The sequence below is a fragment of the Drosophila tropicalis genome, unplaced genomic scaffold (genome assembly GCF_018151085.1).
Source record: "Drosophila tropicalis isolate 14030-0801.00 unplaced genomic scaffold, ASM1815108v1 contig_593, whole genome shotgun sequence".
In the NCBI taxonomy this organism is placed as follows: Eukaryota; Metazoa; Arthropoda; class Insecta; order Diptera; family Drosophilidae; genus Drosophila; species Drosophila tropicalis.
Window position 1 is genome coordinate 19,302,396 of NW_027173070.1, and position 20,627 is coordinate 19,323,022.

General features: G+C 39.1%; 4 protein-coding genes, 2 long non-coding RNA genes and 3 other non-coding genes across 14 annotated transcripts; 6 read left to right on the forward strand and 3 right to left on the reverse strand.

Annotated features, from left to right (window-relative positions):
• Positions 1-233: 233 nt before the first annotated feature.
• Positions 234-3,765, forward strand: Xpd (general transcription and DNA repair factor IIH helicase subunit Xpd). Its single transcript, XM_068289087.1, has 8 exons — positions 234-325; positions 385-842; positions 905-1,035; positions 1,098-1,318; positions 1,380-1,761; positions 1,828-2,109; positions 2,170-2,448; positions 2,532-3,765. The coding sequence occupies exons 1-8, from the start codon at positions 321-323 to the stop codon at positions 3,081-3,083; spliced, it is 2,310 nt and encodes a 769-aa protein (XP_068145188.1). The 5' UTR covers positions 234-320; the 3' UTR covers positions 3,084-3,765.
• A 1,057-nt stretch (positions 3,766-4,822) lies between these two features.
• On the forward strand, positions 4,823-11,717 carry Pu (GTP cyclohydrolase punch). Of its 3 annotated transcripts, none has more exons than XM_068288764.1 (5): positions 4,823-5,234; positions 9,315-9,524; positions 10,613-10,778; positions 10,849-10,965; positions 11,039-11,717. In XM_068288764.1, exons 1-5 carry the CDS (start codon positions 5,024-5,026, stop codon positions 11,166-11,168), a joined length of 834 nt encoding a protein of 277 aa, XP_068144865.1. In that variant the 5' UTR covers positions 4,823-5,023; the 3' UTR covers positions 11,169-11,717. The 3 variants fall into 3 exon arrangements, with proteins under 3 accessions (XP_068144865.1, XP_068144863.1, XP_068144864.1); XM_068288762.1 differs by lacking the exon at positions 4,823-5,234 and adding an exon at positions 8,541-9,039; XM_068288763.1 differs by lacking the exon at positions 4,823-5,234 and adding an exon at positions 8,541-8,991.
• Positions 6,832-8,004, reverse strand: LOC137577303 (uncharacterized). Its single transcript, XM_068290735.1, has 2 exons — positions 7,459-8,004; positions 6,832-7,390 (listed from the first exon to the last, which is right to left on the reverse strand). Exons 1-2 carry the CDS (start codon positions 7,876-7,878, stop codon positions 7,073-7,075), a joined length of 738 nt encoding a protein of 245 aa, XP_068146836.1. The 5' UTR covers positions 7,879-8,004; the 3' UTR covers positions 6,832-7,072.
• On the forward strand, positions 10,485-10,556 carry TRNAW-CCA (transfer RNA tryptophan (anticodon CCA)). Its single transcript has one exon. It is a non-coding gene; the product is annotated as a tRNA-Trp (tRNA).
• Positions 11,718-11,837: 120 nt separating the features above from the next.
• Positions 11,838-11,909, forward strand: TRNAW-CCA (transfer RNA tryptophan (anticodon CCA)). Its single transcript has one exon. It is a non-coding gene; the product is annotated as a tRNA-Trp (tRNA).
• A 183-nt stretch (positions 11,910-12,092) lies between these two features.
• On the reverse strand, positions 12,093-12,164 carry TRNAW-CCA (transfer RNA tryptophan (anticodon CCA)). Its single transcript has one exon. It is a non-coding gene; the product is annotated as a tRNA-Trp (tRNA).
• Positions 12,165-12,531: 367 nt separating this feature from the next.
• Positions 12,532-12,853, reverse strand: LOC137578141 (uncharacterized). Its single transcript, XR_011032546.1, has 2 exons — positions 12,726-12,853; positions 12,532-12,656 (listed from the first exon to the last, which is right to left on the reverse strand). It is a non-coding gene; the product is annotated as an uncharacterized lncRNA (long non-coding RNA).
• Positions 12,854-12,969: 116 nt separating this feature from the next.
• Positions 12,970-20,394, forward strand: LOC137575746 (heterogeneous nuclear ribonucleoprotein U). 4 transcript variants are annotated; one of them, XM_068288395.1, is made up of 10 exons: positions 12,970-13,387; positions 13,793-14,509; positions 14,626-15,441; positions 15,530-16,017; positions 16,178-16,306; positions 17,519-17,690; positions 18,398-19,335; positions 19,396-19,564; positions 19,631-19,701; positions 19,772-20,394. In XM_068288395.1, exons 1-10 carry the CDS (start codon positions 13,246-13,248, stop codon positions 19,934-19,936), a joined length of 3,807 nt encoding a protein of 1,268 aa, XP_068144496.1. In that variant the 5' UTR covers positions 12,970-13,245; the 3' UTR covers positions 19,937-20,394. The 4 variants fall into 4 exon arrangements, with proteins under 4 accessions (XP_068144496.1, XP_068144497.1, XP_068144493.1 ...); XM_068288396.1 differs by having other exon boundaries at positions 19,399-19,564; XM_068288392.1 differs by having other exon boundaries at positions 12,971-13,393.
• On the forward strand, positions 16,314-17,512 carry LOC137575747 (uncharacterized). The gene is made up of 3 exons (XR_011032224.1): positions 16,314-16,458; positions 16,645-16,709; positions 17,065-17,512. It is a non-coding gene; the product is annotated as an uncharacterized lncRNA (long non-coding RNA).
• Positions 20,395-20,627: the final 233 nt, after the last annotated feature.

The window sequence follows — 20,627 nt, forward strand, 5'->3', positions numbered from 1 at the left end:
GACTGTCAAAGTATTTATACGGTATTACTAAACAAAAAGTCCAGAAAAAAATATTATACATGTTGTAAATTGAAGCGAATTAGGGTAATTTTTCAATTTACCAATAACCTAAATCTTGATTATTGCTTCTTAAAAACTGCGCCAGCTTAAGTGAATCATTACATATATTTATGAAATTTAATTGTACATTTGCGCGTCTCTAGATAAACTAACGATGCGATACAAAAGACTACCATCTCTAATTAAACCAAAACAAATTACCGCGTTTAGCCGGTGCTTCTCCCATATCTCAATTTTTGGGAGTAATTTGAATAAGAAAAATGAAGTAAGCTTTTGTAAATGTAAATATATCTTTCCAACTAATCTTTATTTCAATTCCATCAGGCTCAGTGTAGATGGTTTGCTTGTGTACTTTCCGTACGAATACATCTATCCTGAACAATATGCGTATATGCTGGAATTGAAGCGAAGTCTGGACGCCAAGGGACATTGTCTACTTGAGATGCCTTCAGGAACTGGCAAAACAGCCACCCTGCTCTCTTTGATTGTCGCCTATATGATTGAGCATCCGGAGACAGTTAGAAAATTGATTTATTGCTCCCGCACAGTGCCCGAAATTGAAAAGGTTATAGCCGAGTTACAAAATCTGATGGTGTACTATGATCGACACTCTGATACTCCACCTGCCATGACCGGTCTAGTTCTGAGTTCCCGCAAAAACATGTGCATACATCCTGAGGTTAGCAAGGAGCGTGAGGGAAAGGCTGTGGATGGCAAATGTTATGGTCTGACAGCAAGTTATATACGCGATAGGCATGAAATGGATGCCGAAACCCCAATTTGTATGGTTCTTTTAACGATTGGTTAAACATATTTTAAAATTGTTTGCTTCTTATTCTTCTAGGCCAATACTTTGAAGGCTTCAGTTTGGAAGGCAAAGAAGCTGCGCTGCCAGTGGGCATTTACAGTATTGATGATATGAAGGAATTTGGTAGATCACGAAATTGGTGTCCCTATTTTATGGCCCGACATGCAGTGAGTTGTAATAAATACGTATATATTGCAATTTAATACTGAAACAAAATCTTTCTTATTAGATTGCACATGCACATATTGTGGTATATAGTTATCACTATTTACTGGATCCAAAGATAGCGCAGGTTGTGTCAAAGGAAATGAGCCGCGAATCTTGTGTGGTATTTGATGAGGCTCACAACATAGACAATGTATGCATCGACTCTATGAGTGTTAAAATTAATAGACGCACTGTAGAGCGAAGCACAAATGCCCTAAATCAGTTAACTAAATTAGTTCAAGAGTAAGTAACACTTTTATTAGTAGGAGACATCACTTAACTAATTTGTTTAATCATTTTGCAGGATACGCGAAGAAGACACAAATCGCCTTAACGAAGAGTATCAGAGGATGGTTCAGGGCCTTAAAGATGCTACTGTACAGCGGGATACGGATATGATACTAGCCAATCCAGTACTACCCAATGATGTGCTTACTGAAGTTGTTCCCGGCAACATACGCAATGCTGATCACTTTCTCAGTTTCCTGCGTCGTTTTATTGAATATATTAAAACACGTTTACGTGTCCATCATGTAGTGCAAGAGTCATCGGCAGGTTTTCTAAAGGATATATCTTCAAAAATATGCATAGAACGCAAACCATTACGTTTCTGTGCGGAACGCTTGTCCAGCTTGTTGCGCACTCTAGAAATTACTGATCTGACTGAATTCGGTGCCCTAACTCTGGTTGGTTTAGATAAATTAGATGTCTCCTTTTTTTCGTATCTAATATCTTATTATTTCCTTTATTAGATTACACATTTTGCCACATTAGTTTCAACGTATACGAAGGGCTTCACTATTATAATCGAGCCCTTTGATGACAAAACTCCAACTGTATCCAATCCGATACTGTATTTCAGTTGCATGGATTCGTCCATAGCGATGGCTCCTGTATTTTCACGTTTCCAAACAGTCGTCATAACATCGGGCACACTATCACCAATGGATATGTATCCAAAGATCTTAGATTTTGATCCGGTGGTAATGAGTAGCTTTACAATGACTCTGGCACGTCCTTGTTTGCTGCCCATGGTGAGAGATTCAAAAGGAGTTTTATATCTATATAGTTTGTCAACTTGGCTTTCGTTTTAGATTGTATCAAAGGGTAATGACCAGGTGGCAATTTCATCGAAATTCGAGACACGGGAGGATACTGCCGTTATCCGAAATTATGGACAGTTGCTGGTGGAAGTGGCGAAAACCGTGCCCGATGGTATTGTTTGCTTTTTCACATCCTATCTGTATCTAGAGTCAGTGGTGGCCTCTTGGTATGACCAGGGAATCGTTGACACTCTGCTGAGATATAAGCTGCTTTTCATTGAGACACAGGACAATGCCGAGACCAGCTATGCTCTGATGAACTATGTTAAGGTGAGACGACGGCGGCCACTGCTATGGCTTCTGCCCGGCATGATCGTACTTGACACGAATCTCTCGTTTTCATTTGTTTCTAGGCCTGCGATTGTGGTCGCGGTGCAGTACTGTTGGCTGTGGCGCGTGGCAAGGTCTCCGAAGGTGTGGATTTCGATCATCATTATGGTCGCGCGGTGCTCATGTTCGGCATCCCCTATGTCTATACGCAGTCGCGCATTCTCAAGGCCCGCTTAGACTATCTGCGTGATCAGTTTCAAATACGTGAAAATGATTTTCTAACTTTTGATGCCATGCGTCATGCAGCCCAATGTGTTGGACGGGCGTTGCGAGGCAAAACGGATTATGGCATTATGATATTTGCGGATAAGCGCTTTTCGCGTCAGGACAAGCGTTCACGTTTGCCCAAATGGATACAAGAGCATTTGGTTGATAGTTTCTGTAATCTAAGCACTGAGGAGGCTGTGCAATTAGCCAGGCGCTGGTTGCGACGTATGGCTCAGCCGTTTACACGTGAGGATCAATTGGGCATTTCATTGCTCACTCTGGCCCAGCTGGAGACGATGGAGCACGAAAAACTGGAAAGACAGGCCCAGGGCAAAGAGGGCGTGGGCGGTGAAGTTCAGGAATTGTAACGGGATGATGGGGGTGGGGAGAGGGGCAGCAAAGAGAGAAAGAGAGAGAGAGTTTGCCGATGAGGGAAGGGAACCCTCAATTAGGGTTTTCCTTCCTTCCGGGCATAATAAAATACACCAACAAATGACATTGAATGCCATTTAAACACAACAGAATAACGTAAAAGTTAAATGTCTAATTAACGGTTAATTAATATTATTTATAATTTTGTTCGCCCGCCGTCATGACTAACGACGTTTTTGCTGCTCAAGGCAGTGGAAGCGAAGGCGAAAGGGCGCAAGCGTAACCAGAATTATATCTGTGGCTTTGCATCTGTATTTGTATTTCTCTCCAACTACAGCAAACAAACGACATAATGCAATTAAATGAAATGGAATTCTTTTTGCAAACATTCATGTAAATCATTTATGTAAGGCATTTATACATTGGCAGTTGTGCAATAGTCAATCATATCAAGATTAAGCTTACCGGAAACTAATCTCAACACCCCATGTTTTTGTACTCTTGCCCCAATCTCTTAACGTCTAGCATTCAAGCCAAATTAAATGTTCCAAATGTAAAAGATATTATTTGGCTGCATTTACCTAAGATAATGTAAATATATATGTATGTAGGTTTTTTTTATCAGATTTAATGATTCGCCCCGAAATGATTTAAAAATACATTTTTAATCAACGTCAATTAAGTTTTGATTAGTATGTAAGTACAGATATGAGGAGGTCCAGATCTTTTCTGATCTTGATTATGGCAGAAATCAGAAAACCCTTTCACAATGAGTTATTCATTAGCACTGATTAATTACTGATGTATTAATTAATTAGCATTACAGTAGATCCGTTATAAATTTCTTTTTTTAATCGAAATCATCAAAATTCATTTAATTTATTAACTGCTTGATTATTAACAATATTTTAGCACGATTCGAGTTATTGAATCAATTTTGGTTCTTAATCGAATTAAAATCAAGTTAATAAGATGACTGCGTAAACAAACTGATTAAATATCAATCAGCATATAAATATTTCTACTATATTTGAGAACTCCGTTACAGTTAATAAACCAATTCGAATGCTCAATATGAATTTTTGTTTTCCAAAATTTATCAGGGGCTTGTGGCCACTGAAACATTGAACCGTGGCGACCAAACAAATCAAATTTCATGCATTGCTTAACCTGGAAATATAAAAACAAAAACGTTATCAACTGAATGCGCTTCTGTCCAATAATTGGCAATGACTCGTTAATGTGGCTCCGTTATTGGCGTCAGCTGGGTTATCATTAACATAAAATTAACAATTTGTTGTGCATTTTTCTGTCGAATTGATTTAAGGCACTGTTTGCTTAATTATTTTGTTTGTAATAAACCAGCCAGCCAAAAAAAAAAAAGGAGAGAAGGAAAACAAAAAATTTCCTGACATTGACATCCTCGTGACGTTTCAACCTGCCCACCAAATAACTTGTGCCGGAGAGGAGCTTTTCGGCCAGCGAACTGAGCTTTGCAAACCGAAACTAATAACCACGGCCATTTCACAGTCTCGCACACTCCATACTCAGAGAGCGCAAAACGCAAAAAAAAACAGTATCTAAATACAATTAACCGCGAGTTGAGTTTGAATTGTATCTCTCACGCTCGCAAAAACAACAGCAACAACAACAATGCAAAGAAAAAAGAACTTTCGATTTTTCATAATAAAAAGGTTACAACTAAATCTCGGCCGTTTAGTCGGGTAGATGCTTAGGAAAGTAAAGCAAATCGAATTCGGAGACGGATAAATAAAAAATAATAATAAAAAAAAAAAACGAATATCTCACGTTTTCAATTAAGGAACTAAATAAATAAATCACTTAATCATCCCCAAGTGCATTGTGATCATACTAAGCTAGAAAGCCAAATTCAATTATTATTAATCAAAAGGAATCCTTCGAAAGAACTAAGAAAATGAAACCTCAAGTCAACGAACAAAACACTCAAAATGGCGATGTGGCCACCGATGGAGCTTCAGTGGTGGATATTGATGCCGCTGCCACGATCACTCCGGCTGCTGCAGCGACCAGTACAACAACTTCTACTGCCGTAATGTCCAAAAATAGTCAACAATTAAAACTGGAAATGCTTAACATGGGCAATACTAACAGCAGCAACGGAAGTGGTAAGTAAGGAAGAGATACGATTCTGTCTTCCTGAAAACAAATCAAAGTGCACAAAGTGATGTTAACTACCCAAGTTCAAGCAGATTAATTTCATAATGAAATTGGAGTTTCTAAAACTTGACAGCAATTTCGTGTCCTTTTCAGAAATGTTTAAGCTACGCAGTTTAAAAGGTTTTAAAATTTGTTATAGTGACAAAAGTGGAAAATCTGCTAGAACTCGTAAATTATTGAACATGACTCTAAAAGTCTTGACAAAACGGAAATTAGTTAATTTATTACGTTTTTTTTTTCTTTTTGTGTTTCCTCTAAGTTCTATTTTATTAGAGCTTAGTAGTAGTCCTAGTCATATTGGTTTTCGTTCAGTATGTAGCATTCGGATTAGTTGGCTAATATAGTAGGAGGCCCATATATATTCCTTTTCCTATCGCAAGGCTATAAAAACAGATCGGTGATACATATGTACATACATATAAAAAGAAGAAACCCAAAGGAGATTATTCAGGGGCAAATTGTATAACTGAGTAACAATTAGTCTTTCTGACTTATGACTGATCCAACATTGAGTCTTGGTATGATCGAATGAAATCTGTTCTTGACATTTCATCATAAATTCTTTGTTATTCAATCTATCGATCTATGCAATACGCATATAACACATAAACCACAAAGAATATTTCCATTTATGAATTTCAAAACTCTCGAATTTCTGTCAATGTAAAAAATTCTTAACCACATAGAGACAAAAAAAAAAAAGCAACAAGTTAAAGATTAAGATACAGAGAGAGAGAGAGAGAGAGAGAGGGACGAAGACCGAAGGGGATTCAGATTTGGATTTGGTTTTCGATTTATTGACATTGACATTGAAAGTTTTGCCTTTGCTTTGCACACTTTACCCCTGATAAGTGAAGGAGAGGGAGGGTAAATGGTGGTACTTCAATGAGAGCCACATTAAACATTAAAACATAAAGAAACCCAAAAAAAAAAAAAAAAAGAAAAAATCAACGAAAAAACACCAACCAACTCCTCGGCTTAATCCGGTATATGGCCTGAACTGAACTACTTTGTTGAAGGTTAAAACCAAAGCAATTTAATTGCGAGTACCAAACCAAAACGGTTTTCAATTTGTTCATTTTTTTCTTTGCTTCTATTTTGTCAGTAAGTAGTGTAGTAGTAGTACTTCACATTTGAGCGATTGCGGTCAATAATAAGCCGATGCAAAAGACAGAGAAAGAGAGAGGGAGTCCAAGACCAAGATAATTCCTAATAATTGTTACATTTACAGGAATTCTCAAAAACTCCTGTCAATAAAGAATGATGTATGTATATTGAAAACTGATTCCGTAATGCGTAAAGAATGCATCACACACCTGCCCTATGGAAAATGAATTGAATGTTAATGGATATAACTTAATTGCCATGATTTAATTGTAAAGTGATTCAACTTTGTAGCTAGTACTACTGCATATTACATATAGATCAGATGTCATCTACACCTGGGGTTTGGCTTATGTAAACTAGAGTGCCGTCTAAATCTACCTAGAGTGGAGGGAGAGTCTGATCTTAATTTTGAAGGAACAGAATTCAAAGAGATTTGCATGGGTTGGCATAAATTGACTTTTGTTACTGCATAAATAAGTCGATTTAAATGGCGCGATGGTGTTTCAGAAATCCCACAAGTTTGTCGACCCATTGACGCTTCTCTTAAAAGACTTCCCAATCAATAGAAATAGCTGTTCCATTTCTTGTTTTCCCTTTCCTTTATTAGCCTTTCCTTTATTCTCTTTATTTTTTGACGGGTTTCCTTTTTTATTTGGTCTGTAGTTTGCCCAGAAATTCACTACATGACAGTCTCCTCTTCTAGCATATATTCGGTTAGCTCACCAGATCCTGATAACATGGTCACGGGTATACGATTCATTTGTTGTACTCTCTGGCTGGGCCAGACCAAAAGATCACAGCAATTTGTGAGCACCACCACATTGGTGTTATCTGTAGGATTGGACATCAAATGCGTTGGTTTGTCGTAATCATTTTTATTGCCAGTCCGACGGAAACGGTATTTAACGGGCAACGCACTGCCCATTACGGTCTCCTCATCGAAAAAGGAGTACGCTGGTTTATTGAGTGCCGGATTCGTCAGTGCCGGCTTTGTTAGCTGCAAAAAGAAGAGATTAAGAGATGACTATAATTAAGAAAAAAAGAAAAAATTCCATTGCTTTTTACCTCTTCCAAAACCAAAGATGTCTTTAAATGCCCACAAGGATCACAATAGTTGGGGATTTTGTCTTCGGGTGGCGTTAGGCTTTTACATGGATCGTTGGCACCTGATCCCTCTTCATCCTCATCACGGTGCTCATTGCCCATTGTACTTTCTTTGCTCTTCCTTTGGCCATCTTTTCCATTGCCATTGGCCTTGCCATTCCCATTTGATTTCCTTTTCTGCTTGGGCTGAGGCTGAGCTGCAGGCTTTGGTCTAGATTCCTCATTTCGAGCTTCACATTCCCGTAGGAGTTCCTCTTCAATGTCTATAAGACGCTTTACAGCACAATCTCCTTTAAGGAAATTTTTTATTACCGAAAGATCACGAGGGACAGCTCCAATAACATCATAATCATCGCAGCGCATTTGAACTCGATGCGACATGATGTGATGAGTTTGGGGCGACGAGGAGGAGCAGGAGAAAAAGGAGTAGGATGATGTTGTTTAAATTTTGGAATTTTGTTTCGAAATGTTGGTATTTTCGAGCTACTTGATTGGTACAGCAATTTGACGCCGCACTCAAAGCTGGCTAAGAAGAAACAAAAACAAAAAGCCGAGACTGAAGAACTAAATCACTAACCTTGGCCATTTCGAGTTGGCGCCAACTGCCCCGCCTTCACCCAACGCCCACCACCTACTCAACACAAATACAAGCAACAAGTTTTAAAGTCACATATACACAGACATAGTTTGAGAGCATTCATAAAAGCTCTCTCTTTCTCTCTCTTTAACACTGCCCCCATAGGAGGGAGGAAAAAATGTACCCAGTTGGAAATGGTATGAGCACTCCATTTAAGAAGAAAAAAAATCAATAATTATCTGTTTTCTGAACCGATGAATCGGATGAAAATGTCACTAGCTCAATTTCGGCACGAGAAAATCTTGCTTGCTTAGAAGTCTTATCAAGATTTGTCAATACTGAAATTTTTGAAGCTGAGCTTTGTGAACACAGTAAGGCAAATGTAAGCGATTACTTTACCTACAAAATTCCGGTTGGGTCAAGTACTCAGAGCTTATTACTATATAAATGTGTAGTATACCTTGAAGAGTCATTCAGTAGAGCCAAACATTTCCAAGTGCCAGCACCTCGAGCCATAGCGAAAATTAAAAGAAAAAATTAGAAACACAAAATCACATCGCAAGCAGCAACTTTTTTTGTTTATTTTTTCGTTCTGAGAATTTTGTTCTTGCTTTGGGAATTTTCTCAACTTAAAATGAGTTTTACACGCCAACTATCCGAGATGAGTGCAAGCGAACTGAATGATGCCATTGATGATACCAATTTCCCGCAAGCTCATATCCTTTCTCGTGGACGCAACAATAGCATTTGTTCAACAAGTAGCACATCGGAGGCTGGAGCAGCCCCACCAGTGGCAACATCACCCACTGATGAAGTCGTGGCCACTGCCACTGCCATAACTCCACCCACACGTCCACGCTTGATACTGAAGACGACCAATGGGAGCAACAATGCCAATAGCGTTATTGATAATGATGGTACACAACCGCAAACACCAATGACCCCACGTACATCAACTACTCCAGGTAGCAGTAGTGTTGGAACAGAGGCTAGTGGAAGATGCCGTTCGCCATTAGCCATTCCACATATGTAGACTTAGCCATCAGACATCTCTGGATGGGCGCCAAGCGAAAACAAAACAAAACTCTTTGGTTGATAAGCAACATAGGTTCAAAAAGTTCAATAGGGTCAACAAAATCACTTTTAGTCGCTCTGCCTTATCATCATCGATTGTACATCTTTAGATTTTGTGTATGTTTGATTTTTTGTTCATACATATATTTTTGTTTTTTGTTTCCAGGCCATGAAAAATGCACTTTTCATCATGATTTGGAGCTGGACCATAAGCCACCCACACGTGAGGCTTTGCTGCCCGATATGGCCCGTTCCTATCGTCTGCTATTAGGTGGATTGGGCGAGAATCCTGATCGTCAAGGACTAATCAAGACACCAGAGCGTGCTGCCAAGGCAATGCTGTACTTTACCAAGGGCTATGATCAGAGTCTCGAGGGTAAGTGATATTGAACAATGGCAAGGCATTCAATCATGCGTTGGTGCGTCATCCCATTTTGGCAGAGGGGGCTTCCAAATGTGTGACTCTTAAACTAGTTTCCATTTTCGAACAGTCCGCTAAGTGAGTGATTTCCCATGAGTCTTGGGGGTACTTCACCTTTATCTTTGACGTGCATTAGTCTAATTGCGTTGCAAGTGCTAGTTGGAGAAATACCGTTATTTCTTCTGTTAATTTTGGGAACATTTTTCCTATCGTGATTTGAATTCCATCATTTGTTTTGTATTTCAATACTGGTTAAATGGCTTTGGAGATACAATTATTTTGCAAATATTTATACAATTCTACATTTGCACGTTTATTGATTGTAGTTCTACGTATGCCACGCTGGACCGGTTCTTTAATTTTTAAAATCAGGTTATAGCTATATATACGTACATACATACATACATACATATATGTAAATTGACACAACGTTAGGCAAAAATAAACGAAAGTTAATAGCCTTCGGCCTGCCTAAAGTGTTTACGACTTAAAAGAAAAAAAACTCCATCTACATCCACCACATCTCCCTAGTAGCATGACTTTGCTGATTTTTTGATTCAATCTAGCATTAAGAGAATACATATGTACCACATACATACATATATGAGCTTTTTTTTGGGGAGGGGGTTGGGGATAGCAAGAGATTAGGAAACTGTGTGCCAAAATGAGAGAGAAAGTTCAAGCTCTATACCTAAGAATGGGCCAACAAGTGGCGAATGCACGACCCACTCAACTCCTTCGCCCACTCCGCATTCGAGAGTGCGCAAAAGTAACTTGAACTTAAACTTAAACATTTAACACTGAATGAAAATGCAACAGCAAATAAATCACAAACATGTTACACGATTAGAATCAAATTGTGCCAAAGGGGGGCCCATTGATTGTTGTAAAGCATAAGGCAAGCTACGCTCACATGACTCCGTGGCGCAACGGTAGCGCGTCTGACTCCAGATCAGAAGGTTGCGTGTTCAAATCACGTCGGGGTCAAGTTGAGAAACCTTTTTTTTTATTTTTCGATTAACATTTTTATTTACATTCTTTAGATGTTCTTAATGGCGCCGTGTTCGATGAGGATCACGATGAAATGGTTGTTGTCAAGGACATTGAAATGTTTTCCATGTGCGAACATCATTTAGTGCCATTCTATGGTAAAGTATCCATCGGCTATTTGCCCTGCAATAAGATTCTTGGCCTCAGCAAGCTGGCACGGTAAGCCTCTACGCAACAACAATCCTATGGTTTTAGTTTTTAATAATTTTTTATTGTTTAATTGTTACAGTATTGTGGAAATATTTTCGCGTCGTTTGCAAGTTCAGGAACGTCTAACGAAACAAATTGCCGTCGCAGTAACTCAGGCAGTCCAGCCAGCTGGTGTGGCTGTTGTTGTTGAGGGCGTGTAAGTAGTATTTGTAAATTATTTGTAATCTTCCGATTTATGATCATATATGTATATAAAATCTCCCTTTCAGTCACATGTGCATGGTGATGCGTGGTGTGCAGAAGATCAATAGCAAAACCGTTACCTCGACCATGTTGGGCGTTTTCCGGGACGATCCTAAGACCAGGGAGGAATTCCTGAACTTAGTCAATAGCAAATAGAAAAGGGAATGGAATTAGAAAACTGAACTTTATTTTTGGAGGCGCATACAATAAACCGAAACGATGGAGATTGAGAATATAAAACACGGAACGCAACGAACACAGGGTCCAATGATAAGTTTATTTTATTGTTTCTTTAGCTTTATTGTCTCTCTCTTTTTTTTTTTCTTTAGTTAGTTCCTTTTTTGTTGAAAATTTGTAGATTTTTCGGTGTTGGGTAGATTTTATTTATTTCAATTTTTATCTCTGCAATATTATGGTTTTTCTTTAGAGCTGAAATTTATATCATAAGGGAACAACTAATGAGACAACGCAAGTGTCAAACGCAAACCGTTTAGGGAATTTACAATTTAATGTTAGATACAATTCGTAACTATACTTTGTCGAATATACAATATACATACATATACATACATATACTCATTAAATATAATCCAATATGTATCTGTATTGTTCATTATATATGTAAAATGTTGTTTGCTTGTAGTAAGTCCCAAGCTGCTTATAAATTATACAATAAATTATGTATTTAACTATTGTTGAACAAAATATTTTGGTGTTTTAATCAATATGAAATTTATTATCCTTAGTCAAAAATTTATAATTAAATTTGTGCATTTTTGGTACACACAATTAATGCACACTACTTCGAACGTGATCACTCCATGTGACTCCGTGGCGCAACGGTAGCGCGTCTGACTCCAGATCAGAAGGTTGCGTGTTCAAATCACGTCGGGGTCAATGAGATAATCTTTTTTACCATCTTTTTGCATCTAAATAATTTGAATGAAAAGGGCTGCAATATTTTCATAGACAGTAGAAAAAGAATGCTTACTTTATTTTTTTTATCTAGCTATCCAAAAAAAAACGATTTTAAAAGGGTTCATACAACAAAATTTGTTCTTCTTTCCGAATCCCAATCGTTGACCCCGACGTGATTTGAACACGCAACCTTCTGATCTGGAGTCAGACGCGCTACCGTTGCGCCACGGAGTCATGTCAGACTTGATGACTCAACGTTATTTTTAAAGGCAGACAGAAACTGTATAACAGCACTGTTAACTTATCGCAGCTAATTGTGAGCTCTGTTAATGAATATATTGATAAAGACTGGGAAAAATATCGATAGTATTACAATCGATAGTCAAATACTGTTTTTTGTCCCACAATCGTGCAAAAACATTGATACTAGAGCTGGCAAACTATCGATGGTGGGCCCATTCGATATTTTCGATGTTTTGAGTGAAAAAATTCGATATATCGATACTATCGAAATATTTGCGGTCTTTTATTTTCATTTGAATTCAAAAATTAAAAATTGTTCATTTTATAATGTATATATGAAGGGAAACAAAAATGATAGTACTTTGGTAAAAATAACATTTTATATTGCTTCATTGCAAATGTATTTTCATACTTATTATAAATATATATATTATGGTTTTTTGGCCACCGTATTTTCAGCTTCCACATTGCAGATGCCGCCATCTATACATATGTATGTACATATAAAATTAGTTTCACGTTTCTAAGAATAAAATAAAATATAATAATCACCCTTGTTACTGTCAATCAGAAACTTGTCCATTCCAAAACCACCTCCAATAGCAACGAAAGATTCACTAAATAATAAAGGTTATTATACAGGATTAAATAGTAATCCAACAAATTTTTTAACACTTCCACGATAGTGGATTAAAAATATCGATGGTGGCGCAGAAACGTAAATATTCGATACATCGATAGTACCATCGATAGTTTGCCAGCTCTAATTGATACATCGATAAGCCGTGTTTCATCGATGCATTTCCATCCCCAGCGCGTAGGTTAGGTGAAAAAATAAAGAAGACGTTTTGTGCGGAAAAAAGCGCATAAAAATCTTAATCACCGCATCATCTTGGGAGATAATTTGAAACGTAGCACGGGCAGAAAGTGCGCGCAATATCAAAATTGCACAATTTTTCTGCGCCAAGTTTTTTTTTCGCATCTTCTGCCATTTCGGTGTAAAACTGTGCATCAGTGTGAGTGAATAAGCGCGCGTGTGTGAGTGCCGCCAATCCAAAATTGAAGCGGAAAAATGGATGTGGCCAAGTTGGAGAAGATGAAGGTAGTAGACCTTCGAAACGAACTGCAAGCGCGTGGGTTGGATACGAAAGGAGTTAAAGCAGTGCTAATCGAACGTTTACGGGCACATGTGGATGGCGCTACGGGAACAACCGGTGAGGGTAAGCATTGCCATTCAGTTTGTGTGTGTATGCATCGTGCAAGTAGCCATGCTGTGTGTGTGTATGTGCGGCTTGCCGCGTAATATTCATCAGTGGTGGTGTATGTATGTATGTGTGAGTGTTTCACCGTTTAGCGTGTAATTTTTTTTTCTGTTAAAATTTTTCATTTTTGCATCAGAAGTCCTAAGCGAAAATAAAAGTGGGAGGCACTTTATGTCGTCCTTCGTTCTATAACGCAATCGAATAATTTTCATATACGGTTTTGGTATAGTGGTACATACGTTTACAACTTAAAACAAATTTACCGCTAATTTCAATTCATAAATAAAGATGATGTTTTTTTTGATGGCTATAATAAAAATTAGTTGAATTAGCAATAACAAATTTTTTCGTCACCAGATGGCGCTCCAGGCACGCCAAGCCGTCGTCAGCGTCGCACTCGTTCCATGTCCCGTTCTCCTTCTCCAGTTGCTGTAGCTCCAGTCGCCGCTGAGCCCGAATTGGAGACCCTAGCTGAGGAAGAACAGACGGCACCAGATACAGAGCCGGAAAAGCAGCAAACAACAGAAGTTGAGTCAGAGGCTGCAGCAGATAGCGAAGAAGAAGAAGAAGAAGAGGCACACCCGGAGGCAATGGAAACTGAGTCGCATGACTATGAAATTGAACAAGATCCACAGCCTGAAGTTGCTGTAAAAGCAACAGAGGAAGAGGCAAAGTCCGACCAGGATGACGAAGAAGCAGAGGACGAAGAAGCGGACCAGGAGCAACAGGATAAATTTACCAAAGTTGCAGATCAAGAAGATGAGGTCGAAAAAAATGAAGAGGAGAACCAAGCAAATGGTGATGGCCAGAAAATGGATGTTGATGATGAAGGAAATGCTATTAATGCTAAGCATTCAGATACCGAGGACAAAGAAAAAGAAGTTGAACAGGAGGAGAAAGAGAAGGAACGTCGAAAGCGCTCGCATAGTCGTTCACGTTCTCGCAGCAGTTCACGATCAGCGAAACGCCGCAGTGGTGGCGACAGTAAACGTGATGTCAAACCACCTCCCGAGGAGCGTACGGTGCCCGAAGATGAGCCCACCATTGATGAGAACAAAGTTGGATTAAGTTGGTGTAAGTAGAACATTTACAATAATCATTTAAATAATCCTCTGGGTACAGTCTCGTCAAGCTACCGCAACTAACGTTAGAAGAAAAAAAATATGTAATTTACATCATTTATTTTACAGTCGATTCAGATTTGCATCTTCGTATTGATTCGACCTCATTTGCTTCGGCCAAGCCGCTGAATTCGGAAATTTACTCGTTAATTTGGTCAGGAGCTCGCGCCAATTATGGTGTCCGCCAAGGAAAAGTTTGTTTTGAGGTGCGTTTGTCCGAGGAGTCTGTTCCCGAGAATTCGCATCATTTCCGAGATGAATCGCATGTGCGTGGTTTCCGCGTGGGCTTTTCTAAGCCACAGTCAACATTGCTTCTGGGCGAGGCAGAACATTCCTTTGGCTATTGCGAAAGTGGACGCAAGGCCAACCAGAGCGAATTCACAGATTACGGCAAGCCCTACCAATTAGACGATGTCATTGGATGCTATCTAGACTTGGATAGTGAACCATGCACGATTAAGTATACCCTGAATGGCGAAGATCTTGGTGTTGCTTTTGAATTTGAAAAAAGCATATTGGGGGAGGAAGATGCCCTTTATCCGCACATACTTACCAAAGGCTATGAATACGCGGTGAATTTTGAAAATGCTGAGGAACTGCTTGTAAATGCCGAGCGGCCAACCCGCAAACGTCGCCGACAACGTAAAGAGGAGGATAAAGAGGAAGACGATGGCGGTGAGAAGTGGAAGGTCCTGGATGAGGCCACAGCCGATGATGATGAACTGGTCGAGAAAAAGGAAGATGACGGCAAGACTGAAGAGGACACTGCAGATAAAAAGGAAGAAGATGTTGGCGACAAGGCTGAGAAGAAGGAAGAAGAAGCCGAATCTAAAGAAGAGCAAGGGGACACTGAGTCAGCTGTTGAAGAAAAAGACGATAAAGCTGGTTAGTATAGAAACTCAAAATATTTCCAATGTTTTCGTTGTACTAAATATGAAATTATGTTTTTTTTTTTTTCCTTTCTTTCGCTTAGCTGAAGCATCCGTCGAGCCTGAAGATAACGCTGAGGCTGTTGCTAATGGCAATGGTGAATCTGCAAAGGAAACGTCTGCCGAGGAAAAATCATCAGAAGAAAACGACAAGCCGAAAGATGAAGAAGAAGATGATGATGGCCCTTCGCCGAACAAACGTCCTAAGACCGAATCTGATGAGAAATCAGTACAAAATAAAAGCGAAAAACCAGCAGAGGATCATTCAGCTGAAGACGAGTACGAAGATGTTGTTCCTGTACCAAGAGAAACTGTTGCTCTCCTCCCAGACTATGTCTTAATTGGCCTTGTGGCCGTCGAGGAACGTATTCTCGGTCCACAGCGCGCTGAATCACGCAAGGAATGCGAAGTAATTCTCTTAGTTGGTCTGCCTGGTTCGGGAAAAACACACTGGACCCAAAAGCATGTGTCTGAAAATCCCGCCAAGCGATATGAAGTCATTGGACCTGATTCCATCATAGCCAAGATGACGGTGAGTATACAAGAAAAAGAAAGGTGGCGACACAAAAACGGCAATTAATATTAGAAATAAATTGTCTTTGAACGAATAAAATTTAAACTAAATTGCCTTTTAAATTTGATCTGATTTAATCAAAACATAATTATCCAATAATTTTTTGTTTATCACCTAGATTGATGGTGCTTCGCGAAAAACGGTGCATAAGGGACGTTGGGATAAGGTGTACGAGATTTGCTTAAACAGTCTAGGAGGCCTGGAAGATATCGCCATGAAACGGCGTCGTAATTTCATACTTGATCAGGTAAAACATGCAACAACATATCTACAAACCAAACAAACAGAAAAGTCCAGAAACACAGAAATCAAGAACAGAAATTACCAAAACACATAACACATACATACAACAAACCAAAAGAAAAAAAGAAAATCCAAGGAAACCCAAAAGCAACAAGAGTATTTGAGAAAGAGCATTGATAATGATATTGCGAACATTGTGGACCAAGGCAAAGAAAGGCACACATTTTTCGCTTTTCATTTCGATGCTCGTTGTTTTTATGGTGATTTTTTTTGTTTTTTCTTTTTTTTCGTCTTGATTTGTACATTTTTGACTATGTATTTTGAATAATTGTTGCTCCCAAGTGCTCTCCACCGTAAGAGAAGAGGGTGATGGGTGGGGAGTACCAACGTTTGAATATTAAAATCAGGTATGTTATAGATTACTAAGTCAATCTGATAATTAGTTTGTGTTAAGTGCGTGTGTGTGTAAGTATTTGCGTTAGCTTAAGTCTTAAATAGAGGGGGGCAAAAACAGGGATTTAATGGGGTTAAGATGAATAATAAAGAAGATAATGGATACACAATGAAAATTGGATGGAGAATGGAGCGTGCGGCAAGGAGGCCATTTGTAAGTAATGAACGAATACGTTAACGTTCGTCTACAAAAATTATATATTAGTGTACCTCTCTACTACCTACCTACCTACTATCTCTCTATCTCACTGAATCTGATCTATAAAAATCAAATATATATAAATATGTATGTATGATGTATCTACACAGAGAGCTAATGCCTGATGATGCTTCTGCTGCCCCCACAACTCTACGACCAGCAACAACCTTAATCACAAGAAACCACAAAACTCTAGCGAACATCATATATTTTCTTATGTATATTTTTTATAACTTTAAGTCGATTGTTGTTAGAAACCAAGAAAGTAATGCCAACTCCCTGGTGGAGCTGTGCGGCTGCGCCTATGGGCGTGAATTTGTTCAATTTAAAGAGAGGTATAACAATTCAGGTATGTCTTAGAATGTAAGTAATGAAACGATGATCGACGAAAATCGGGGCTTGTCACTCGTCGCTTAAGCACTCGACGTCGTCGACGTTTATTATCACCCAAATGTGTTTCTGTGGCTACAAACAACTATACAACAAGGACTACAAAACCACCACCAACAACAACATCAATCAAAATCAACCTATCCAACCGATCCAACTGTATTCCTATTGTAGACAAATGCCTATGCCTCGGCCCAGCGACGTAAAATGAAGGGTTTTAGCGACTTCAAGCGCATTGCAGTTGTTTGCATACCCAGCGAAGATGAATTGAAACGTCGCATCGCCGATAAAGAGGAAAAGGGAAATGCTTTTACAGTTAAAGAATCAACAATTAATAATTTGCGAGGTAAATATTGTCCACCACCAACAACAACGAATTGACATTGAAATGATAAATGAAAAACAATATACTGTTTTTGTATCTATTTTATATTAAGAAGGCAATTTACAAAATGTGTTAAAAAAAAAATTAAAGAAAAAAGAAAGAAAAAGAAAAAAAAAACTGAAAACTATGCCAAAACAATTTGTTGTAATGTAATGTATATTAGTTTGTAACCAATTGTAACGTAATTGTAAGATATATCTTTCAACTAATGTTTATATCATTATGGTTTTTTTTGCACTTATTTAAAGTTTTATGATTTTCATTATGAGCCCATCGATAAATATTGTATCTCTATGATCAAATCGTAACACCAAAAAGAAATCGAATCCCGTTTCACCCAAAACCAAAGAAAATTGAGCTTAATTATGTATATTTATGAAAACTACGTGGAATACCTTCCAATATTTTCCTTTAACTACATAATCGTAACAACTCTTCAATAGTAAAAACTTACTAACCCAATTATATCGATTTCTTGAAATCTCAAAAATGATTTGCCTAGATTCACTTGATTACGCTCAATAATCCATCCAACATCCTCATCCTCCCCTCCTTTTACTCTATATATGAAAACAAAAAAAAAAAAATATTGTAATAATATGTAATTTTTCACTTAAGTACCAATTCATAAACCCATATTGATGATTACAATTGTACTCTTTTTTCAGCCAACTTCACCTTACCATCTTTGGAGTTTGGCTGGTTTGATGACATAAACTATACGGAGCTAACTGGCGACGAGGCCAAGGCCGAGGTCAAGAAGTACAATGAGAAGGGCAAGAGGGCCATCGATGCGGACCGATCACGTGATAAGCGATCTCGTGGAGGTCGCGATAACTATCGTCGTGATGATCGTAATCGCAATAATCGCTATGGTGATGACCGACGACGCGATTATGGAGGAGGTGGCGGCGGCGGAGGCGGTGGACAACGGCATGACAGTCGTTGGAACGATTCCAGACGCGGCGGCGGTGGCTACTCCAGCAATAGTGGAGGTGGCGGTGGCGGCGGCGGTCGTGGCTATGACAATCGCAATCGCGGCTATGGTGGTGGCAGCGGCGGTGGTGGTGGTGGCGGCGGTCAGCAAAATTGGATGCAAAATAATCGACGAAGCGGCTATGACGACCGTGGTTATGGAGGTGGCGGCGGCGGTGGTGGCGGTCGTGGTTATGATAACCGTAACCGTAACTATGGTGGCAACGGCGGTGGCGGTGGAGGAAGTGGTGGCCAACAAAATTGGATGCAAAACAATCGTCGAAGTGGCTATGATGACCGTGGTTATGGCAGCTCTCGTGACTACCGTGATCGAGACCGTGGCAATGATCGCAACAACCGTATGGGAGGCGGCAGCAGTAACGATCGAAATCGGGGCAACAGCCAAAGTAGCTATCGCTCTGGAGGTGGAGGCCAGCATCAACAACGGGATTTTCGGCCTGGCCACCGCGACATCAAAGAAGATAGTCGCGGTGGCTATGAGCGGTCAGCTGCCCAAAACCTGCCCAAATACGGCAACAATGCAGCCCAATCTGCTGGCGGTGGCGGCTACGATCAACAATACAAGCAGCAGCAGCAACAGCAGTCAAGCGGATCAACTTCAGGTGGCAAGGTGAGAAAAATATCAAAATTTCAAAGAGGATTTTTTGTTTTAACCTAAAAGTATCTCTAGCAGTCTTCGCTTAGTGGCAAATGGAGCACATATGCCCAGCACCAGCAACAACAAACGCCACAACATCAACAACAAGCGGGCGTCTGGCAGCAACAGCAACAGCCACAACAATACCAACAACAACAGACCGCAGGCCAGCAACCCTATTGGGGATATAATCAAATGCAAGGTAATACTAAGAGTAATTGTATATAAGATAAATTAGTTGGATTAATTGAATTTTCTTAATTAAAAGGTTATGGCAACCAGCAAGCCTGGCAAAATGCCGATCCACAACAACAACAACAGTGGATGTCCTGGTGGCAGGTAAAATTCATTTGCATTTTTTACAATCGAAAACATATAACTAAATAACGATGCTTTTTCTTTTTTATAGCAACAACAGCAAGGAGCTGGCGGAGGAGCGGCCAATAATGCAAGCGGTGGTAGCATCACTTCAGGTGCTGGCACTGGCAGTAATAATGATAGTAATGCCTCCAATCATTATTGGTCTCAATATTCATACTCCTCACAATCCAATGCGGGTGCCGACAAAAAGTAGATGACAAAACGGGTAACCCCCCAAAGAAAAGAAACAGAAGAAGAAACAAAATATAACAGAAACAGTAAAAACCACAGCACCACAATCACGAGGGGATGCAAAACAACTTCATTTCAACACACAAATACACAGAAGTACACTTAAAATGTTAGTTTTTAAACGACAAACACACAACCGGAGGAAAACGTAAATTTAGTTTAGCCAGTTTTAAGCATCTGTGGGCCCCTCTTCGCCTATTAGCGGCGGAAGTCACCAGAGAAACTATATTTGTAACCTTTAACCAACCAACCATTCTTGCGAGAAAAAATTTAAAAGGAAGTTTTATATTCATTTATAATTTAAAATTGTAAATTTTTTTCGATTTTTCGATCTGAGTGTTTAGATGCCACATCAAAAGAAATCGAAACCAAACAACCAACCAAGCAATTGAATAAACTTTGCTTTTACTGATTTTCCAATTTCCTCATTTTCGTTTTTGGCATACACAATAACGTATCTAGGACAGTACAATTTGTTTTCAACGTTTTATTATTGTTTTATTTTTTTATACCTACGAGAAACCACAAAACCATACTTGGAAGACAAAAACGCATACGAGACAGAAAATTTAACAAATAAATCTCTATAAAATAAAAAAAACATACATAATTGTGTCTTTTCAGTGGGGAAAGCGGAAGTGTTTTAAAGATTA

Coding starts and splice junctions, on each gene's coding strand:
- Xpd (XM_068289087.1), top strand. Junction 1,319..1,379: donor TTAACTAAATTAGTTCAAGA/GTAAGTAACACT, acceptor ATCATTTTGCAG/GATACGCGAAGAAGACACAA. Junction 2,110..2,169: donor GTCCTTGTTTGCTGCCCATG/GTGAGAGATTCA, acceptor CTTTCGTTTTAG/ATTGTATCAAAGGGTAATGA.
- LOC137577303 (XM_068290735.1), bottom strand. CDS start 7,878: ATGTCGCATCGAGTTCAAATGCGCTGCGATGATTATGATGTTATTGGA. Junction 7,391..7,458: donor CATCTTTGGTTTTGGAAGAG/GTAAAAAGCAAT, acceptor TTCTTTTTGCAG/CTAACAAAGCCGGCACTGAC.
- Pu (XM_068288762.1), top strand. CDS start 8,709: ATGAGTTTTACACGCCAACTATCCGAGATGAGTGCAAGCGAACTGAAT. Junction 9,040..9,314: donor ACGTACATCAACTACTCCAG/GTAGCAGTAGTG, acceptor TTTTGTTTCCAG/GCCATGAAAAATGCACTTTT. Junction 10,966..11,038: donor GCTGTTGTTGTTGAGGGCGT/GTAAGTAGTATT, acceptor TCTCCCTTTCAG/TCACATGTGCATGGTGATGC.
- LOC137575746 (XM_068288392.1), top strand. CDS start 13,246: ATGGATGTGGCCAAGTTGGAGAAGATGAAGGTAGTAGACCTTCGAAAC. Junction 19,565..19,630: donor GGGATATAATCAAATGCAAG/GTAATACTAAGA, acceptor CTTAATTAAAAG/GTTATGGCAACCAGCAAGCC. Junction 19,702..19,771: donor AGTGGATGTCCTGGTGGCAG/GTAAAATTCATT, acceptor TCTTTTTTATAG/CAACAACAGCAAGGAGCTGG.